The following is a 21,465-nucleotide window of genomic DNA, read 5'->3' on the forward strand; positions in this document are numbered from 1 at the left end:
GAAGCATCAGGGGCTCTGACATCTCAGAGGCCTCAGGGTGCCCGCAGGGGCCGGCACAGCCCCCCAGGACTGCTGTGTGTGCAGGGGATGCCAGGACCCAGTTCCCCACCAGGAGCGGCCAGCGCAGAGAGGCCCCAGACGCTCCAACACCGGCCGGCAGGGCCCTGGGCCCCAGCAGGGTCTCCCTGGCAGGCTGGGGAAGAGCTGCAGGAGCTGCGCCAGCTGGTTCTCTGAAACCCACCCACAGGAGATGCTGGCTGCAGGGTGCATCAGAGCAGAGACCTCTACCCATCTTGGTCAGAGGGCCGGGGGGAAGAGGAGTCCTGGGATGGTTCAGGGGAAGCCAGACGGGAGTGCCGATGCCAAAGCGAGGGCTTGTCCTCCTGGAAGCAAACCGCACACACGGTCAAGGTCAAGGTGGGGGCAAGCCAGGAGGGCAGCAGGGAGGGAGCAGCTGGCCTGCTTTGGAGCCCTTGGAGCTGGCAGCTCAGCTGGGGAGCACAGGGTGTCCGGGCAGCTCACTGAGTCGGAGCCCAGGTCGGCTGGGGCCGCCCAGCAGCACCTCCTTGTATTCGGTCTGGTGGTCAGACTCATCTGGGCAGAGAGCAGGGCCATGCAGGTATCCCCTTGAGAGCAGGGGCAGGGGCCGGCACGGGTCCCCATATGCAGCCTACCGGGACCAGGGGCTGCTAGAGGGAGCCTGGTGGCCAGGGTGGCTTATTGAGAGTGTCAAGGGTCAGGAGGGGACATTGCCACTACCACCCTCAGCTGTGTGGGCATATGGCCCGGGGTCCAACTCACCATGTGCTGCAGCCCCCTTGGCAGGCTCGATACGTGATACGATCTCAGCGAGGTCCATGAAGGAGGCGTTGGGGCAGGTGAGCACATTGGGGGCAGAGGCGAAGGAGACATCTGGCGAAGCCCCTGACCGCAGCCAGCCCCGCCCTCTCTATGACCCTCTGTGGTCCTAGCCCTGGAGTGCGGGTGGGGCACGGATGACAGGCAGAGTCCTGAGCAGCCCCCCACCCACAGTGACATCCTCTCCCATGTGAGCACTTCAAGGGTGGAGAGTCAAAGGGGGGCAGAGGCCAAAAGACAGCCCCCAGGGCCACTGCCCTTGCCCTTGTCTTCTGGCCCCTGGGGCGGGGCAGGGGAACCTGCAGGCCTGAGCAGTTGAGAGGGTGTGCCAACGTGCTGCTGGCTGCAGGGAGCCCTGCCTCTCTTTTGGACTGGACAGCAGAGGACGGGTCACAGGAGTGGGAGAGGAAGGAGGGGTGCCAACTCAGGCACTCACATCGCACGCCTTCACCTTGCTCGTCCCCTACCGATCCTGCAGCATGTTCTCCAGCACGCCACTGTGACCCCAGATGTCAAACACTGTCCGGCCGTGCTGGTACCCCACCTCCTGCACAAACACCGGGAACCCCGTGACTGGGACGCGAGAGCAGGGAGGCCTGGGAGGGGCAGCCGGCCTGGACACTCACGCAGATCTCGTCGAACTTGCTGAAGTCCAGGGTGCCGTAGCTGTTGGGCGGGGGGGAGCGCAGGTCCTCGCAGTAGTCGCTGCTCTTCATCTCCAGCTGCTGGACGCAGCACACGTAGGCCAGGCGCGTCTGGATCTCCACTATGTTCAACACCTGCCGTGTCACAGCCCCTGAGTGTGGCTCTCCTGTCCCTGCGTGGCCCCTGGCCTCCATCTGGGCACAACCACTGAGTCTCCTGCCCTGGCCCTTCCTTCCCCTTCCCTCCCCCCAAGGGGAGGTAATTTCTGCTAGGCCTGGGGGGAGGCTGGGCCCCAGCCAGGGGTCCTGGGGTGTGTGGAGCCTTTAGGCCTGGCTCCTTTCCCAGAGCTGGTCCCAGGCGGGCAGGGATGGTGAGTGACCGACCACCACCCTCCTGGACCCAGAGCCTGGAAGGTGCACCCCCTCCCTGCCCATCTCAGGGTCTCAGGGACACAGGCGCCAGGATGTGGGGAGGAGCAGCTGGGGTAGGCAGGGCTGGGCCCCCACCTTGACCTTCGTGGCCAAGGGATTCCAGCGCTTCTACAGCAGCCACCACCTGGAGAGCGCATCCCCGTAGTTGGTGAGGTCTGTCTCATCCCAGCTGCCCATGTCGATGGCAATCACCACCTTTGCCCCCATTGACCTGGCCACATCTGCTGGGGAGGAGGTGGCCTGGTCACCAATGGGGACAGGTATACAGAGCCCCAGGTGGGAGCCTGACTGGGGTGACGGGTCAGAGCTGGGGGAAGTTGGGGTGGAGCCAGGGCTGGGGGCAGAGCTGCCTGAGAGGCGCTGAGAGTGGGGGGACGGGGGTGAGGGTTTGGAAGGTGGGGAGGGCCTCCTCTCCACCCTCACGCCTGGGCCTGCGGAGGGGGTCGGCCAAGCGCACAGAGCTGTCCAACAGGTGACAGGTGTGCCCCAGGAGGGGCCTTGCCCACAGCAGACCCGACACCTGCAGGCTGTTAGTTCTGACTGTGGGCACAGACGGGCCCTAATTGCGGCCGGCCCCTCTACCTGGCCTGGTTCTGAGCACTGCTGAGCCGACAAATAGAGCCATCTGCTGGGAGCACGCAGCGCCGAGCGTGCGCACGCCTATAACCCCCAGCGCGCAGGAGCGGTGGGGCTGAGGCGGGGCTGGGCGGCCGCCCCCCATCCGCCACAGTACCTGGGAGGTTGTTGATGTAGCCCCCGTCCATCAGCAGGTGTCCATCTTTGGGGTCGCAGAGCGGGGGCATGTAGCCCGACAGGGACATGCTGGCACGCACGTACTTCCACAGTGAGCCTGGGAGGGGGTCCAGAGGGATCGGGGGAGAGGAAAGGAGCCTTTCGCTGCCCAGGGTGAGTTCCTGCCCTGGACCCTCGGCTCAGAGCCTCGCCGACATGGGTCCTGAGCCCTGCACGTCTGGCCTCCGGCGGAGAGCACCAGGCCCGGGCAGATGACACCCTTCCTGGACATCCTCCCCCTCAGACGGAGCCCAGGGGGGCCGGGCTTGCTCTGGGCCTGCCCACATCTCCCCTTGCCGTGAGCTTCTGCCAGCCCTGCCACCCCACTCACTTCTAAGCAGACACATTTTCAAGGGGCTCCCAAAACACTCTGGCCTGGAGAAGGGCCTCAGCCGCCCACCCACAGATGGGCTCTCTCCTCAGCATTCTGCTCCGACCCACACGCAGCTGTGACCCACGTGGGCCCTCAGCCTGCCCCTCTGCCCCCGTCCCATCTCTACCTCTCCCTGTGCACTCTTCAGCCTTCAGGCCCAGAGCAGTCATCTCTGTTCACATCTCCCCGAGCCTCTTGCCTCCTCTGGGAGATCCTGGGGCTTCCCTGGGCCTGGCCTGGAACTGGCCCCTTAACGCCCCTCCCCGCTGGGGAGCCTGCACCCCGGGGAGGAGGTGCTCACCGTCTGTGTGGACTCGCATGGCAGAGGCTGTGATGTCCGTGGTGATGGTGAAGTAGGGGACCCACAGGTCCTGTGAGGGGAACGGGACTCAGAGGGACCACCCCCGGCTGCCAGCCCTCGACCCTGTGGGCCCAGGGTGTCCAGACCCAGGCAGGCTGAGGCCGTGGGCTCTGCTGGGGCTCCCCAGGTGGTCCCTGCCAGGGGCTGCACCTCGATCTGCCTGTCCTTGAAGACACTGCCGATGCTTCTGCTTCTGCTGAAGCCAGCCCCCGGGAACACGAACACGGAGGGGATGGGGTAGGTCAGGTCCAGCATGGTCTTTACCATCGACATCACATCCTGGGGGGTGGCACACGGGGGCACGTGTGAGGCCTCTGCAGAGGAGAAGGGGCTCACCCCCCGCCTCCCTCTCCGGGCACCGGCAGCAGGCGACCCCGAGGGACCACCAAGAGCCTGCGTCAGGAGAAGGGAGCAGGGACCTGGGCACTCACGTGCGCTTTCTGCAAATAGAAGCCTGCGGGGAGCAAACACTGTGGCCTGAATGGCAGGGCCTGGAGGTCCCAGAGGAACGCCTGCTGACCCCGGGCAGGGCTGGCCAGCTGGGCCCTCACCGCCCGCTCAGCGGGGACGGCTCAAGGCTCACTGGGACAAGGCCCATCCAGGACCAGGGCCAGCTGAGCGTCCACCACTGCCCCTCCGGCTGGCCTGGGCTTGGCCTTCACACTCCACCGCGGCAGACGCTCCACCCCTCTGATCCTGGGAGGCAGCAGCCCTACCACGGGCCCTCACTGCCGAAGCCCCGTGATCTCTGGTAGGACCGAGGCCCATCCTTCCTCAGTGAGGATGGGGGCCAGTGAGACCTGTGAGCACAGGGCACAGGACCAAGAATGCCTGACTCCTCAGGGGTCAGGGATGGAGGGGAAGGGTCCTCCTTGCCTCTGTGTGGACAGACGCTGGGATGGGCTGTAAGTGGGCGTGGGCCCCCAGCTGGGGGTGAGTCACACGCCCCCAGCCGCTCTCACTGAGACTTGTGGACGAGCAGAAGGCACACACGTGCCCCTGGAGGACAGGGAACCAGGACAGCCTGGGACATCCCCGGTGTCCTCTGCGGGCAGCAAGGCCCTCACTCCCGAGGAGGCCCTTGCCCAGCACCGCAGCCACCCCACCGTGCCCCCTCCACGTGCCAACAGGTGGGACCACAGAGCAGCCTGGGAGGTCCATCCCCCATGGCCCACAGGGTGGCTGCCCAGTGGGCTCCCTTGGCCCAGCGCAAACTCAGGGTGGCAGGACATGACGCCCGAAGCCCCCTGGCTGTTCCCACACCTGTGGGAGAGCTCTGCCCGACCTGCACGCAGACCCTTGCTGAAGCTAGAGCACCGTCCCCCGCGGCCACTGCCCTCGGAGGCTGTCCTTAGTGACCGGAGCCGAGCAGCCCGCAGCCCCCAGGGAGACTGGGCGCCTTGGGGATCTGTGGATCGGGCAGATGGCCTGCTCTGAGAGCTTCTGCTCAGAGGAGGCCCATCTTTTCTTTTAAAAATGAGAATGCCAACACTTCTGAGCCCACTCTCGGTTTCAGCCAGGGCTCCATTCTGCTCCACAAAAAACGAGCAGAGCCCTGAGAAGGGCAGACTGCAGCCCGCCTGCCCCGGGTGGGTCCCCAGATCCTGGACTGTCCCCTGGCGTCCGTTCACCGCAGGGCCAACTGTACCAACGACATATATTTCTTACTTTCTGTGTCCCTGATGCTCTGGCATTTGGGGTCCCGCACACCGGGGGAGAGAGACAGACCTGGGCTCACCCAGCCCTTCCACAGCCCACACCCGACTACCTGTGTCTAACGCACACCCCAAGCCTGAATCACCCAGGGCCAGGTGCCAGGCAGCTATGCCCAGAAACCCGCCGGAATTATTCGAACGGGCAGATCTTAAGCTGTGTGCCCTGCCCCGCCTTGCCCTTCCCACAGAAACCCCAATAAGGGCCCCGACCTAGGCCTTGTCCCCTGCCTGCCTACCGGCACTGGTGCCCCCATGGCCCGGTGGGGTGGGCGTGGAAATGCGGGGAACTGTGGGTGCACTAACCTCTCCTCAGTCACCTTTACAACTCAAGACCAGGCATGAACCAGAGCCCATCCCACAACACTGACGCCCTTGCTTCTCTGTGCCCTCCCTGCCCCAACAAGCCACGCTCTGAGGCCAGAGCCCTGCAGAGCCACGTCCGTCTCGATGCCCTCCTGCGTCCCCGGCCCTGCAGGGCCCCTCACCTCAGCCCACTGCTTGGCCCGGATCCGTATATGGCTGTAGTTCCACTCCTCAGAGCACAGGGCGCCTGTGAAGGCCCTGGTGGATGTCCGAGCACGTGCGCAGGGATGCCGCCCTCTGTCAGGGCCTGGATGATGCCCACCTGGGCACAGCCTCTACGCCAACAGGAGGATGGAGCAGGCAGTCAGCGCCACCGGGCCGCCAGGACCCCGGGGACGGCCGTCCCGTTCCACCCCACCCCTCAGTGCACACGCCACGGAGAGAGGGGCAAAGATGCCAACTCAGAGAGGGAGTGGGACGCTCTCGAGAGGCAGCCAGCACTCAGCCTCCTCCACCCGCTGGCGTCTGGGAGGCTGTGAAGCCGAAACAACAGGCTTTGAACAGACTTGGGCCGGTGGGGAGGCAGGTGGAGGCCCCCAGCGCAGCCCCCAGGGCCGGACGAGCCACCACCGGAAAGCAGCGCGGGCTGAGACCACTCTGGCCACTGTTCGTGTGTGATGTCCGCCACACAACCAGAAATAGCATGTATGAGCGGAAGAGAGCGTGTGACTGTAGCCGGGAGGAGGGACAGACAGTGGAAGTGGACAGAAGCAACACCCAAGTTCTAGAACTGATGATTGACACTGAGCCTCAGGTTCAAGGAGCGTTCTAAATGCTGAGCATAAATTAAAAAAAAAAAAAAAAATTCCTACATTGTTGAAAACTCAAGATGAAGAAAACTTTAGACCAGACTGAGAACAAAAAGGCACGTTGCCTCCAAAGGGTCAGCACACACAGAGCTGACCTCCCCTGCCCCGCGCTGGCTGCCGAGGTCACGGACTTACCATCTGGCCCTTCACAGACAATGTCTGCTGGCCCGTAAGTTAGGAAACAAAGGACAGTTTAAATCAAAAGAGTAAAATTAAGGAAATAATAAAGAGCAGAAATTAATGAACCAGAAGACAAACACACTATAGAGAGGATCCTTGAAAGGACGAATTCAGGTAAGACTGGGCCATGAAAGCAAAAAGCGGGGGCCAGAGAGAGGCGGACAGGGCTGGGGAGTGGAGGGGGAGGGAGAAAGAGACGGAGACGGAGACGGAGAGGGAGAGGGAGAGGGAGGAGGAGGGAGGCAGAAGGAAAACAACACAAGCCACCTGGAACCTTCCAGAGAACAGGGAAAGCAGGAGCACCTTCCAATTCAGTTTTGAGGGCGGCAAACAAACCTGCCTACATTTCCAGAAAGGACGAGCATGGCCCACCTTGCTCAGACCCAAGGGGTCAGGTGACACAGAAACAGGGCCACATGCCACAGGCAGATGAGTCCATCCCAAGAAGGTGATGTTTGACGTTACCTTAAAATCACTCAGTGTGATTCACCCTATTAACAGGATAAAGGAGCAGAATCACACAATCCGACAGACCCATAAAAACAAACACCCGTGATAAAAACTCGGCAAACTAAGAATAGAAGGAAACTTCCTCAGTCTGCTAAAGGGCATCTACAAAACCCAAGAGCCGAGATGGCAGAGATGGCACTTAACGCTTAAAGGGAATGCTTTCCCCAACACTCACCACCTCTGCCCAGCTCTGTGCTGGAAGCTCTAACCAGTGCAACAGGCGAGAAAAAGAAACAAAGGCATTTATGTATTTTGGAAAGAAAGAGGAAATACTGTCTTTATTCTCAGGAGAACAAAATGTAAAAAAACTACAAAAAAAGGTACTGGAAGAAGTGAATTTAGCAAGGTTGTAAGTCATGACATCAATTTACAAATATCATTTGTATTTCTACATACTGGCAACAAACAATTTAAAATGAAATTTAAAACATACCATTTAGGGCTTCCCTGGTGGCGCAGTGGTTAAGAATCCACCTGCCAATGCAGGGGATACTGGTTCGAGCCCTGGTCCGGGAAGATCCCACACGCCGCGGAGCAACTAAGCCCGTGCGCCACAACTACTGAGCCTGCACTCTAGAGCCCACGAGCCACAACTACTGAGCCCACAATCCACAACTACTGAGCCCGCGTGCCACAACTACTGAAGCCCGTGTGCCTAGAGCCCGTGCTCTGCAACAAGAGAGGCCACCACAATGAGAAGCCCGCACACCGCAATGAAGAGTGGCCCCCACTCGCCACAACTAGAGAAAGCCCGTGCCCAGCAATGAAGACCCAACGCAGCCAAAATAAATAAATTTATTTTAAAAAAAAACATACCATTTACAATAGCAAAAAACCCCATAAAATACTTAGCTGACTCTAAAATTTACACAGAAATGCAGAGGACCTAGGACAATCCAAACAACTTCAAGAAAAAGAATTTGAAGGAATTACACTGCCTGATGCTTTCCCATAAAGCTGGAGTAACAAAGACAGTGCAGTGGTGTGGCTAGGACAGAACACGTGCCTCCGTGCAGCTCCCACCTGGGCAGGGGTCTGGTGCTTGACTCGGACGCCTCAGCAGCTCAGCAGGGAGGGAAAGTCTTCAACTAGGTAACCACGTAGAATACCCTCACCTCACACCCCGCCACTCCCAGCAAACAAGTGTGGGTGGACTGCAGGCCCAGATGTACAAGCTTCGAGAAGATGTAGCCTAGGCAAGAGCCCCCAGAGCACCAGAAATTAAAAAACTGGGAAATCACACTTCATCAGAGTTAAAACATGCTCATCAAAAAACGCCATTACAAAAAAAAAAAAAAAACGCCATTACATGCCATTACAACAAAAACAAAAGTCAAAGACTGAAGACAATATTAGTAATAAATATATCTGGCAAAAGACTTGTATTCAGGGACTTCCCTGGTGGCACAGTGGTTAAGAATCCGCCTGCCAATGCAGGGGACACGAGTTCGAGTCCTGGTCCGGGAAGATCCCACATGCCGTGGAGCAACTAAGCCCGTGCACCACAACTACTGAGCCCATGTGCCACAACTACTGAAACCCGCGCGCCTAGAGCCCGTGCTCTGCAACAAGAGAAGCCACCTCAATGAGAAGCCCGCGCACCACAACGAAGAGTAGCCCCCACCCACCACAACTAGAGAAAGCCCGCGCGCAGCAACGAAGACCCAACGCGGCCAAAAATAAAATTAATTAATTAATTTAAAAAAAGAAAGTTAAAAAAAAAGACTCGTATTCAGAGTATATAAATAACTCCTCTAACTAAATAGTAGAGGGCAAGCCACCTGTGAGAGAGGCGCGTGGAACTTGATGACCAAGAGGCACCTGGAACCTGAGTCCAGGGATGCAGATCAGACTCGCAGCGAGGCACGGCCTCCCACCAGGGGTGTGGCCACAACTTACATCCCGGACGATACCAAGGGCGACAGAGACGTGGGCAGCCCGAACTCTCAAAACTGCCAGTGGGGCTGTAAAACTGTTCAACTACCCCGTGGACAGGTAATTCCACTCCTAGGTATTAGCTCAAGACAAGAGCACATATGTGCACAGGAAAGAGCTGCACAAGAACGCTTGTAGCCGTTTTGTGCACAGCAACCAAACCCAGAAAATGACCCAAGTGTCTGTTGATAGGAGGAGGAACACGGGGGCCCACAGGGGCCCACGCGGCGACGCCACGGGTGCGGTCAGCGCACACAGACAGCCTCAGAGACACGGAGTTCACGGGACCAAGCCGACACAGGCCGGCACGGAACGGAACGGAAAACCGAGCGAGCAAGCATTATTATTCTCAGAGAAATTCAAACTGCGCTTCTAGAACAAACAGAAAAAACTGCGGAAAGCACTCAGACGTTAGAAACATCTTAGCAGAAAAAGATCGATTAGAAGATACACCTGAGAAAAATCACCCAGGAAGTAGAACAAAAAGACAAAGATGAAAAAAAAAAAAAAAAAAAAAAGACAAAGATGGAAACCTGAGAGAGAAAAGAAAAGATGGGAGCACGAGAGGATGAGGGGTCATCTGCATTGTGATCCAGAAGAGGGAGCAGGGAGCAGCGGTTGTGGGCCTTATCCAACACTCCCAGGGTTGAAGGTGATGAATTTCCGAGTTTGAAAGGGCCCACTGGGAGTCTGCCCAGCCTAACGGGGGAAAAGACACCCAGGCACATCCTCAAGTACCTCCAGAAACACAAGAGTGAAGAGAGTCTCCTACAGGATCCAGAAGGAACAGGCTTCGTGAAGAACATGACACTGAACTTCAGAGCAGCAATACTGGAAGCTAAAAAGGTGATGGAACAACACCGTAAAGTTCTCAGGGAAAAGTACTTCCATCTAGAGTTCGTAACCAAACTGTCATGCGAGTGTGAGAGCAGAATGAGGGAACTTTCTGCTAAGCGTGGCGTTGAAACTCTTCCCTCCCATGCAGCTTCTCTTAAGGAAACTTCTAGAGTATGAACTCTACCAAAATCAGGAATGTATCAAGAAAGAGGAAGACATGGTATCCAGAAGTGGAGCTGGACACAGGAGAGAGACAAAGGCAGTTCCCAGGATCACGGTGAAGGGAAACTCCAAGGCAACATCCCAGCAGCATGACTGGGGAGCAACCAGCAGAGCTGAGAGGAGGCCGCTCCAGAGTGAGTTCAGCAGAGATGACTTGGTGGTCTGAGCACACTGAGGGGGGCTGCGTCTCCAGCAGCATCCGCGGTGGACTACTGAGCAATTATTACTCTGAGGAGGGAGACACTGCCGTATATACAGTAGGATAAGGCTTAGCTCCAAAGAAGACCCACCTGGCTGTAAGGCAAACAGTGAGCAATGGCTGACTAGGGAGGGGACCACACTGGGATCCTGTGCTGAGGAGGAGGACAGACGGAGGATACGAGACAGAGACAGACAAACAGACTTTGACCCTGTGCATATATGGGGGCGGTTAGGAACTTAATCATCTAAAAATGAAAAAACAGATAAACAACAGGGTCCTACTGCATAGCACAGGGCACTATATTCAATACCCTGTAATAATCCATAATGGAAAAGAATATGAAAAACAACATATGTACACTATCTACACAGACAGACACATACACACACACACACACACACACGCACGCACACACACACAAAAAACGGAATCACTTTCCCGTGCACCTAAAACCAATACAACATTGTAAATCAACTATGCTTCAATAAAAAAAAAAAGAAACGTAAATGAGGAAACAGCTGAAGAAAAGTTGGAAGGGACTGTCTATGGGATATTGTCTGTGGGATATCTCTGGATTTGTTGGTGGGGCAGAGGACTGCTGTGTGTTGTGCAAATACCATACGGCCTTACAGAATGGCCACATGGCTTTTAAACTAAGTATTACTTTAACTAAATTTTCATTAAAAACGCTGCTGCAAGCCAGCTGCTCCAGGGCACCTCACTGTCCCAGCCCTGCAGAGAGCAGCCTGAGTGCTACCCCCATCCTGGCAACTTTGGGTAAATCACCTGATTTTCTAGGCCCACTGGCTCAGCTTTCAGGTAAAAACATGGCACTACACGATGCCCCCAAATCACCCAAAATAAACGAGCAGGATACTCATTACTTCACCACCCAGGCCAGGCCGCACTCAGGGTGCCAGGGTCAACACGTGCAGGCGTTCCACCCCAGCCCGCTGCCTGCGGACCGCGGGATCCCTCCCCTGCAGCGCAGCCCTCGGAGAGAGGCCACAACGTGCGCTGAAGGCACAGGAGGCCAGTGAGGAGGCTGGGGGTGAGGAGGCGGGGTCTCCAGAAGGGCAGCCCCTCCCGTGCCCACCCCACTTTCCTGGCTGTAAGGGTCTCAGGCCAGAACTTGGAGCCTCCGAGTCTCCGACAGTGGGGAAGTAAGGAGCGTGAATCCGGCCAGACAAGCAGTTTTGAGGCTCACCTGCATCATTTCTCTGACCCTCTCCAGCTACAATTAGCCGAGGAGTGGAGGGGCCGGGTGCGAGCACAGCCCCGACTCTGCAGGGTGCACACACAGTGACTCCAGCTCCCTCTGGAAGGGACATCCTCGGGCCAAGGCAGGTGGCGAGCCAGGCTCCTCCGTCAGGCCCTGGGGACAGGTAGCCAGCACGGTAAGCAGGGCTGGCACCCAGGCCTGGCACTCAGGGAGCCTCGCTGCAGAGCTGGGGAAGCGGCACAAGCCCGCCAGCCCAGCGACTGGCCTGACGTCCTCCGAGGCCAGGGGTGTGAGGGTATCCACCCCACAGGGCTCCCCTGGGGGGCCCTGGGACCTGGCCCTCAGAGGGGCGGGGGTCCAGCACAGATGCTGCAGGAGGTGCAGCCTTGCCCCTCCTCGCGCCGACCGGTTCACCCGGGGCCCTTGGCCTGTCACACCCTCACCACACACCTGCCCCTCCGTTTCTGCCCCCACGTGTATTTTTCTCTTTAACCAAGGTCAGGAGAACGGCAGCAAGCGTCAGGACAACTTGGGGTACAAGTGCTTTGGGTTAAAAGTCCTTAAAGGAACCCACCAGCCCAAGAAACGAAAGGCTGCTTCACGACGGTCGTGAGCAGAGCAGATCACTGTTCCATAAAGTGTGCATTACAATGGAAAGAAACTCTCCCGCAGCCCAGTGGAAAGACTGGCAAAGGGTCAGAATGTAGTTTTCAGAAGAGGAGGCAATCGGAACGAGAAATACATTCTCTTCCACTGTCTTTGTGGAGGGAAGGGACACCGACCCGTGGGAGACACTGCCGGACACGTGCGCCAGCGCAGCCCGGGGAGGATCAGCGCAGGCGCACACGTACCGACTCGTGGCCCGCGGGAAGGGGCGGGACTCACCTGGCTCCCCTTCCCCGGGTACCAAGGCGACAGCGTTGCCGGTCAGCACCCGCGCCAGGCCGGAGAAGTCCGAGCGCCGGTCCGGGGGCCTCTGGCAGACCCGCTCGGACGGCTCCACCTGCGAGAGAGGCCGGCAGACGCGGGGCGCCGGGCCGAGTTCGCACACCCGACGTGGCCTGGCTGTTCTACCCCACTCCTGACCCAAAGCTCCTCCTGGACACGGCCGGTGGGTCTGATCCCGACCCAGTCGTCACCTCGGCGCCCGGGCTCACCTGGGAGGGCTCTTGGGGTGGGGCGGGCAGTGCGGGCAGCTGGGCCACATACCGACGGGCCCAGCCGAAGCCCACAGCCCCGAGGCGGAGGGCGCTCGGCGCTTGGACACCTGGGCACTGACGCCGCTGGCAGGGTGCCTCCACCAAGCTGCGGGGCTGGGTGGGCTGTGGCCAGCCGGCGGCCCCTGCGCTCCCACCACGGCCCGCACGCAGCCGCCAGGGCTGGGGACCCCTGAGGAGGAGGCGCCAGGATTTGTGTGCTTTTCTGTCCAAAGGAGGAAGCAGTGCCAACCTGAGGCCACCGGGCTCTCCGAGGCCTCAGCTGGAGGTGGGAACCTCAGGCCCCTCGCCCTGGGGTTCTGGCCCCCCGTAGGTGCTCCCCCATCCGGGGGGCGTGTCACCCTGTGGCCCCGGGAAATCCGAAGACCAAGCTCAAGCAGATGTGAGTTCACAGGAGCGGGAGAGCTCGTGGAGAGCCAGCGCCCTCATCAGAGCCAGCGGGCTCGGAGCAGAGTCAGAGCGAAAGGGCCCGAAGCAGGTCGGCGGGGCCCCCAGCCGCCCCGGGCCTCACCAGCTCGGGCAGGCTCCTCCTGGGAAGACACGGCGAGGGCAGCAGGGGCGCAGGTGGCCGGAGCAGCAGCCCCCACGTTGAGCCGCTGCGCAGTGCGGGCCGGCACAGGACCGTCCTCCCGGCGCTTCTGGGCACGCACAGCCGCGCTCTCCAGCACCCGCTCCAGATAAGGGAGAGCGGAGCCCCGCGTCAGGCAGCCCAGCAGAGGCCACAGGCTCAAGCAGGACAGAGCCAAAGGCCAGCGCGGGACTGTCCACTGACGTCCCAGGCTGGACGGGACCACGCCTCACGCCCCAGCCCAACACAGGTCTTGGCCTTGGCGGGTGGTACCCTGGTTCTGAAGACCGACCCGGCTGTGGCGTGCTTGGCCCTTCCTCTGTGAAGCTGTGACCCAGGGGGTGCGGGGGGCATGAGGGAGCTCCGGGGGCCTGCAGGAAGGCAGGCGGCGCACACACTACAACCTTCTTTTGCAAACACTGCCCCACAAGGGAGCATCACTCCTGGTAAGAACAGGAACCCACATCGGAGATGATGAGTTTGTAGCTGTCCCAGGACCGGGGTGGAAGCGTGAAATGAGAACAGACGACGGGGCAGAGGAAGGAGGTGGGGAACACAAAGCGAAGGGACAACGAGACTCCACTTCACACCCAGGACGTTGGGAACACAGGGGACTGACAGTGCACAGCAGGGAGCACAGAGCCCCAGACCTCGCCCACATCACGTACACAACAGGAGTGCAGTCTGGCAGCTCTCTGAACCTGAAGACACACAGCCTCTGCCGCTCGGCAGCAATGCCAGTGGTGCCCTGAAGACACCCCTGCACACGAGCGTACTGAAGTAACTTCACAGTCCGTTGGCTGAGAAGAGACAGATGGTGGGGCATTCACAAATAGAAACTAAACAGCCATAAGACGAGTGAAACAATATGGATAAAATTCAAAAGTGTAAGTGTTGAGTAAAAAGGAAATTTCAAGATGGTATAAACTTGAGCACTATTTATATAAAAAAACCAGTGCCATATACACACATAGTAAAAACGTGAAACACGGACAGAGGCTCTGACTTTACAAGAGCCTCGGCCTTGTAAAGTGGCCACTGGCCACTTCGGGATACCTGCCTGCCCCTGCTAAAACCACCATCACAGGTAAACACGACGAAATGTTTCCAAAATGTGTAGAGCAAATACCTGGGTGTCTGCTCTTATTATCCATCCCTTCCTGAGTTGTTGAAATACTTCATTCAGAGGACAAGAGAGAAACAAGGGGTCGGAGGAGAGAGTGGGGCCCCCCTCCCGCCAAGACCTGCCCAGCCTGCAGCCCTTTGACCACGCCCACTGCCTGGCCCAACCCAGCAGCCGGCCGGCCCCTCCCCTCAAGCCCTGGCCACGGACCCCACCTGCTGAGGCCCCGCCCACTGCCCCACTCACGCAGGCCGGCTCACCTCGCCCAGGCCCACGATAAGGATGAAGTCGGGCTGCCGGATACACCGCTGGGTCCCGGGTGTGAGCGTGCTGTCCGCCTGGTAGAGCACGATCCGGTGGATGTCCTCCTGCTGCCTCAGCCAGCTGGACAGCCGGTGCTCGTGGATACTGGAAGGCACAGACAGAGGGGCGCAGACGCCGGGGCACATTTCAAGGCCGGGCTGGGACCCACTGAGAGCAGGAAGCCAAGCTCGGCCAGGCTGTTCTGACACGGAGGCCGGCGTACCTGTCCAGAGCAGCAGAGCCAAGGCACTGTTTTACGTTGCCGCTGGTCAGCAGCACGGCAGGGCCTGAAAACACAACCACCAAATACAGAAAACTGTGCCGGCAGCTCACACTGGAGGACAAGCGAGGCCCTTCCTTCTCCTGGAAGTTTGCTCTTCTGGAAAGCAACAAGCCTTTCACCACTCATGAGGAAGTGCCTGTGGCCCTGAAGCAGACCCTCTGGGCAGGTGAGGCTGCAGGTGTGGCGGTGGAAGGGCTGCAGCAAGTACAGGGAGGGGCGGCCTCTCTGAACCTCAGTCTCCTCCTCTACACATGAAGGGGTTGAATCTCTGCAGCACTGAGACTGTGTATGCGTGGGGGCAGGGAAGCACAAGCTTGTAAGGGGTGAGATTAGGCAGTCTCCCAAATCCAAGGCAGCCCGGCTGGCTGGGCTCCAGTCAGGTGCGGTTCACCAGTGTCTATCACCAGGGATCAGCGTGCTTCCTGCATCTACAGGGTCTTAGAGCTGCTGTCCACACAGACACAGTTGCTCTCAGCCAGGACGGCCAGCGTCAGAATATGTGAGGGCCGCCAGGGGCAGGGACAAAAGCTGAGAGGCCAGCGGCCCTCAGTGTCAGGAAGGCTGCTGGACTGCCCTGAGGATGCAGAAGTCCCGCTGCTGCAGGAGAGGCCAGGCTCTTCCCCATGGCTTCCTTCTTACACCCTCGCTTACACCTGAACTTCTCTGAGGGCTTGTAATCAGAAGGGGAGAGACAAGAAATCACCGCCTTGTGTTTAACTGGCAGCATCTGCTTTCTTGGAGGCACAAGCATAAGGGTGCATTTCACAGGGTGGTGCCCTGTGATGTGGCTGCTGGACTGACCTGTGCGTCTGTGCAGCTCTGACTCAAATGGCAGAAGCCCGTTGATGTGGGGAAGCAACTCCTCTGGGGGCTCGGGGCAAAGGGCGCTGGACCCCTGGGGGCTGCAGTCCTGCTCTGGGGGTCAGGCCAGGTCAGGCCAGGCCGGGAAGAGCTTCAAGCTCGAGTTGGTCACCCCCCGTGGGTCTGACAGAGAGAGGGCGTCCTCTCGGGGCTGATGCCTCACGTGCCTGCGAGGGCTGGCACTCCTGGGCACTGCAGTGGCTCACCCCGTCCGCCTCTTGGGCGTCTAGGACGAGGCGGGACAGGCGGGCCGTGTCTGGCTGCAGGAACACAGTGGAGCGCAGCCCTGAGGTCCTCAGCGGACTGCAGGCTGGGCTCTATCTGCCCTCAGGGCACGTCTCCTGCTCTGGGCCCGCCTGCCTGGACTCGGAAGGCTCGGAGGAGGCCCTCGGGAAAGTGTGGAGCCCCCCGGAGGTGGCGCTCTGGGCTCTCGAGGTGCGGGCTGCAGCCCCAGGCAGTCAGGACTGTGGTGACCATTCCGTCCCTGGGAGGGTCTGCTTAGGGCCCAGGCCATGGGCAGGTCCAGGGCAGTGCGTGGACACAGGCTGACGCCTAGGCACTTATGTGTCAGCTCCGTGGGGCACGGCTGCTGCTCCAGGGCGGATCTGGCCTGGATAGTCACTGCCAGCCTGGCTGTCACACAGCCTCTCTCCCAAGCTCTGGAAGCCAGAGGAAGTGGACTGACGCCTTCACAGGTGGAAGAAAAGGACCATTGGCCTAGATCCTCACTCTAAAAACACGCTTCACAAATGTGGTCACCTGACTGTCAGCAAAAGAGCACTGCAGGGCAGAGTCCAGTCCTTCTAAGCGAGGGCTCTGGGGCAGCTGAAGATCCTATAGAAAAAGGAATCCTGACTCGACCTCGTATCATCACCAAAATCAATCTCCAATGAACTGTAAACTTGCAAGGTAAAACCCTAAGGTTTTTAGAAGAACCTCTTCATGATTTGGGAGCAGCATGAAATTTCTTCAATAAAACACAAAAAGCAGTAACAATATAGGAAAAAATTGATGAATAAATTGGTCTCTATTAGAATTAACAACTTATGTTTGTCAAAAGATATCATTAAAAGAATAAAAAAAACAAGCCACAGAGGGAAAGATATCTGCAACACTTTCATCCAATAAAGCGACTGTATCCAGATTGCCCATCGACAAGGAAAAGATAACAAACCAATAAAAAGGGCGGGCAACTTGACAGGCACTTGCGAAAGAAGGTATCCCAATGGCCAGTAAACAAACAAACTTCTTAGTTGTTGGGAAATGCAAATTCAGGCCCAAACAAGATACCACTGCACACTCACCAAAATGCACCAAGAGGAAAGGCCACCCGCCCAGCTGCAGAACACACACTCTTCCCTTTCTCGAGGACAGACTATATGTTCGGCCACAAGGTAAGTCCTAAAGAACTTTAAAGACTGGATTTACAGGGACTTCCCTGGTGGTCCAGTGGTTAAGACTTCTCCTTGCAATGCAGGGGATGCGGGTTCGATCCCTGGTCAGGGAGATGAGATCCCACATGTCTTGGGGCTAAAAAGCCAGAACCATAAAACAGAAGCAATATTGTAATAAATTCAATAAAGACTTTAAAAAAACCCAAAAAGATTGGATTTACAGATGTAGAGAACAAACATATGGATACCAAGGCGGGGGTGTGGGGGGTGGGATGAATTGGGAGATTGGGATTGATATATATACACTATTGATACTGTGTATAAAATAGATAACTGGGACTTCCTTGATGGCGCAGTGGTTAGACTCCGTGGTTAAGACTCCACGCTCCCAATGCAGGGGGCCTGGGTTCAATCCCTGGTCAGGAAACTAGATCCCACATGCACGCCACAACTAAGGAGCCCTCGGGCCACAACTAAGGAGCCCGCCTGCCACAACTAAGATCTGGTGCAACCAAATTAAAATATAATTAATTTTTTAAAAAATGAGAGAAAATGGAATCTTTCTTTAAAAAAATAAAATAAAATAGATAACTAATGAGAACCTACTGTATAGCAAGGGAACGCCATTCAGTGCTCTGTGGTGACCTAAATGGGAAGGAAATCCAAGAAAGAGCGGATATATGTATCTGTAAAGCTGATTCACTTTGCTGTACAGTGGAAACTAACACAACATTGTAAAGCACTATGCTCCGATAAAAATTTTTTTAAAAATTGGATTTACACAAAGTATCTTTTCTGATCACAATGGTGTGAAACTGGAAAATTCAAAAATATATGGAAATTAAACAACACATGCATAAACAACCAATGGGTCAAATAAATCACAAGAGAAATGAGAAAATATCTTGAAAGAAATGAAAACAAAAATAACAACATTCCTGGATGTACTGGACACAGCGAAAGCATAGCTAGGAGGAAAGTTTACAGCTACACATGCCTCCTTTGAGGAAAAAGAAAGATCTCTGATCAACAACTGGCTTTGTACCTTAAGTAACCGGAAAAAGAATCTCAAACTAAACCCAGAGCTAGCAGAAATAAGGAAATAATAAAGATCAGAACAGAGATAAATAAAATAGAGAATAGGAAAACAGAAAATCAATGAAACCAATAGTTGGTTCTTTGAAAGAATCAATAAAATTGGCAAACCTTTAGCTAGAGGAATAAGAAAAAAAGAGAAAAAACTCAACTTACTAAATGCAGAAATAACAGTAGGACATTAGCTATTTTACAGAAATAAAAAGTAATACAAGAGAGTGCAATGAGCAATTGCATACTAACGAACTGGATCATCTGGATGAAATGGACAAATTCCTAGAAACGCACAACCTACCATGACTGAACCATGAAGAAACAGGAAATCTGAATAGACCTATAACCAGTAAGAAAACTGAACCATTTTTAAAAAAAAAGCCCTGCATGAGGTGGCTTCACTAGGGAATTTTACCAAATACTTAAAGAAAAATTAACACCAATCCTCCTCAAACTCTTCCAAAAATATTGACTCGGAGGGAACACTTCCTAACTCATTCCATGGGGCCAGCACCGCCCCGCCCCACCAGTACCAAAGTCTGCGTGGGACCAAGACGCCAGGAGAAACTACAGACGAGCACCTTTGACAATGCAAAATCCTCAGGAAACAGGAGCTGACCAAACTCAGCAGGGTATTAAGAGGATTACATACCACACCAAGTGGGATTTACTCCTGGAATGCAAGAATGACTCAGCATATGAATATCAATCAGTGTAATAAATCACATTAACAGAACAAAGGGGGGGAAGTGTGATCATCTCAACTGATGCAGAAAAAGCACTGACAAAATTCAACATATTTTTATGATGTAAACACTCAACAAATTATGAACAGAAAGAAACCTCCTCAACATATTGAAGGCCATACATGAAGAACTGACCGCTAACATCCTACTTGAAGGCGAAGGACTGAAAGCTTCCCCCTAAGATCAGGAATGAGGCAGGATGCCTGCTTTCACTTAACACTGCTAGGATGTCAGTGCCACCCAAAGCCACCAACAGTTCAGTGCAATCCCTGTCAAGATCCCCAGTTCCTCGAAGAAATAGAAATTCGCGTGGACACACATGAATGTCACATCAGCGCACCACACGGACGCTAACTTCCTGGTCTGGATGCTGTGCTGCAACCTGGGGCAGGGGGTGGTGTGTGGCTCTCGCTTTACTATCTTTACAACTTCCTGTGAATCTGTAATTATTTCAAAATAAAAGGTTTGTTTTTTAAAAAAAGGGAATAAGCTTTTATGAATCAACACATCTCCACGGTGCAACTGCAGATCTTTTGAGTGTGCCCTGGACAGTCTGACCGACGTCACTGAAAAATGTATGATGTTTTCTACATCCAGAATATTTGTTATAAAACAAAGACCAAGATGAATCCAAATTAATGCTTTCTGTGATTTAAATTTTCCTTTGGAGAATAACTTTTACATATTAAATATTTATAGTAGTATCTTCAATTTCATAAATCATTTTCATTTGGCATTTATTTAATGCCTTCTACTATCAAGTGTCTGTTTCAGATAGTGGACGTTTTCGCCATATTAAGATACATACTCTTGTCACAACGTATTGTTCCATAATAGTAATGTAACATTCATTGCACCTATTGTTATATCATTTTTGAAGACACCCCTGAAACCTTTAGGATAGCCCTATCTCAGAAAATTGACTTATTGTCTCTTACTATGGTCGCTCACAATATAAAAACATATACATAAAGTGTTAACAATATGGAATACTTTATGATTTGGGGAATTTCTAAGGGTTCTCAGGAATTTCAGTTTCTTGTTCTTGAGCCCCCAAACTTAACAGCCGTGGAACTTGGGAACATGACCTAAGCTGCCTGACCCCAGCTGCAGGTGTTCTCCACGTGGCCAGTCAGCTGCCCCAGCCATTGCGGTGTCCCCTCCGAGTAGCGGAGCAGCTGCGTGCACCCACCCCAGGCTCACACCCCAAGATGGGCTCCCGCTGGCAGGGGGCGGTTCAGGGGTCTCTGTGCCCCTGGAGGCCCCAGAGTTCAGCTGGGAGGAGCAGTGCGGTGTGACTCACACCAGCTCCTGTGAGATAGGGTTTGCCCATCAAGACTGTCCAGAGGCGCCCGTCTCACTGCGACGGTCCTCTCCCCAGCACTGCACCCCTCTCCACCCCCTGCCCAGGGTTTAGCCTTGCGAGCAACACTAAGTGCTCTTTCAGGAGAACCTGGAAGGATGAGAGGCAGGAGGAGGGGGTCCAACCGGACCTCAGGTGCCTTTGGGCAGGGCTTACCGATGGCGCTAAGGGCGTGCTTGAGCTCCAGGGTGAAGGCGGTGAGGGGCACATCCTCTGACACGGGCATGACGGCCACCGTGGAGAGGTTGCTGGCAGGGTTCCCCGAGTCCCACTTGCTCCCTACAGCATGTAGCCCAAACTGGTGACCTGCAGAGCACAGGGGTGTGCGTTGGCCTGAGGAATCGGGCTGCCACTCGCACAGTCTCGGTGTCCCTGGATGTTTCTAGGTGACACCACAGCACGAGAGGCCTCGGCAGATGGAACAGGCACCGGGGTCGGCCCCGAGTCCCCACAGCCAGAGCCCCGCCTTTCCCGCTGAAATTACCAACCACACTGTGGCGCCCTTGCGTTTCATACACACCAGGACCGGGCCCGCTGAAGGGGAGACGGACGCACGGATGCAGAGAAGGCCGTGAGGCCCAGAGAAAACGCAAAGAGTCGTAAGGATTGGCCAGGGGAGAGCCCATCCTCTGACCTGCCCCCCTTCCTGGAGTTCTTCCACTGACTGCTCCAGAGACAGTAAACAGTCTGAGGTTTAGGAGATCGACATCCTTCTACCACCTCGTCTGCGTGGGGTTTCCAGACCCCGGGGTGAGGCACAAAACAACCCAGGGTTGGTCAGGGCTGGGTCCTGGGGTGCCTGTCCCTGAGGCCACAGGCTTCCCCTTCTCTAGACGTGAGGCCAGGAAGCCCCACAGCAGCAGGGACGGAGGCAGTGGGCACGTGGACCCACGAGCTCATCAGCCTCGGTCCGAGCGTCCCCGGCTGAAGTTCATTCCCAACACAAAGTTACTGCTTGGCAAGTGGCACCTCCTGTTTTCATGGACGTGGCTGAACGGGCAGCCTCACCCCTCCTGCCGCCCACATCCCAGCCAGACCCCAGTCTTCTGGGGCCCCAACATTG

The 21,465-nt window shown here is 56.2% G+C and overlaps 1 protein-coding gene across 1 annotated transcript; it reads right to left on the bottom strand.

Annotated features, from left to right (window-relative positions):
- Positions 1-284: 284 nt before the first annotated feature.
- PNPLA7 (patatin like phospholipase domain containing 7) lies at positions 285-20,628 on the bottom strand. The gene is given in 19 exon segments (XM_065878403.1): positions 285-383; positions 523-544; positions 546-594; positions 802-891; positions 1,300-1,405; positions 1,485-1,580; positions 2,010-2,158; positions 2,668-2,784; positions 3,401-3,470; positions 3,611-3,739; positions 5,661-5,746; positions 5,749-5,820; positions 12,347-12,458; positions 13,184-13,206; positions 13,209-13,250; positions 13,253-13,363; positions 14,617-14,771; positions 14,890-14,953; positions 20,559-20,628. Coding segments are annotated over 19 exon segments (1,662 nt in total).
- Positions 20,629-21,465: the final 837 nt, after the last annotated feature.

The sequence above is a fragment of the Phocoena phocoena genome, chromosome 6, assembly GCF_963924675.1.
Source record: "Phocoena phocoena chromosome 6, mPhoPho1.1, whole genome shotgun sequence".
Lineage (NCBI taxonomy): Eukaryota > Metazoa > Chordata > Mammalia > Artiodactyla > Phocoenidae > Phocoena > Phocoena phocoena.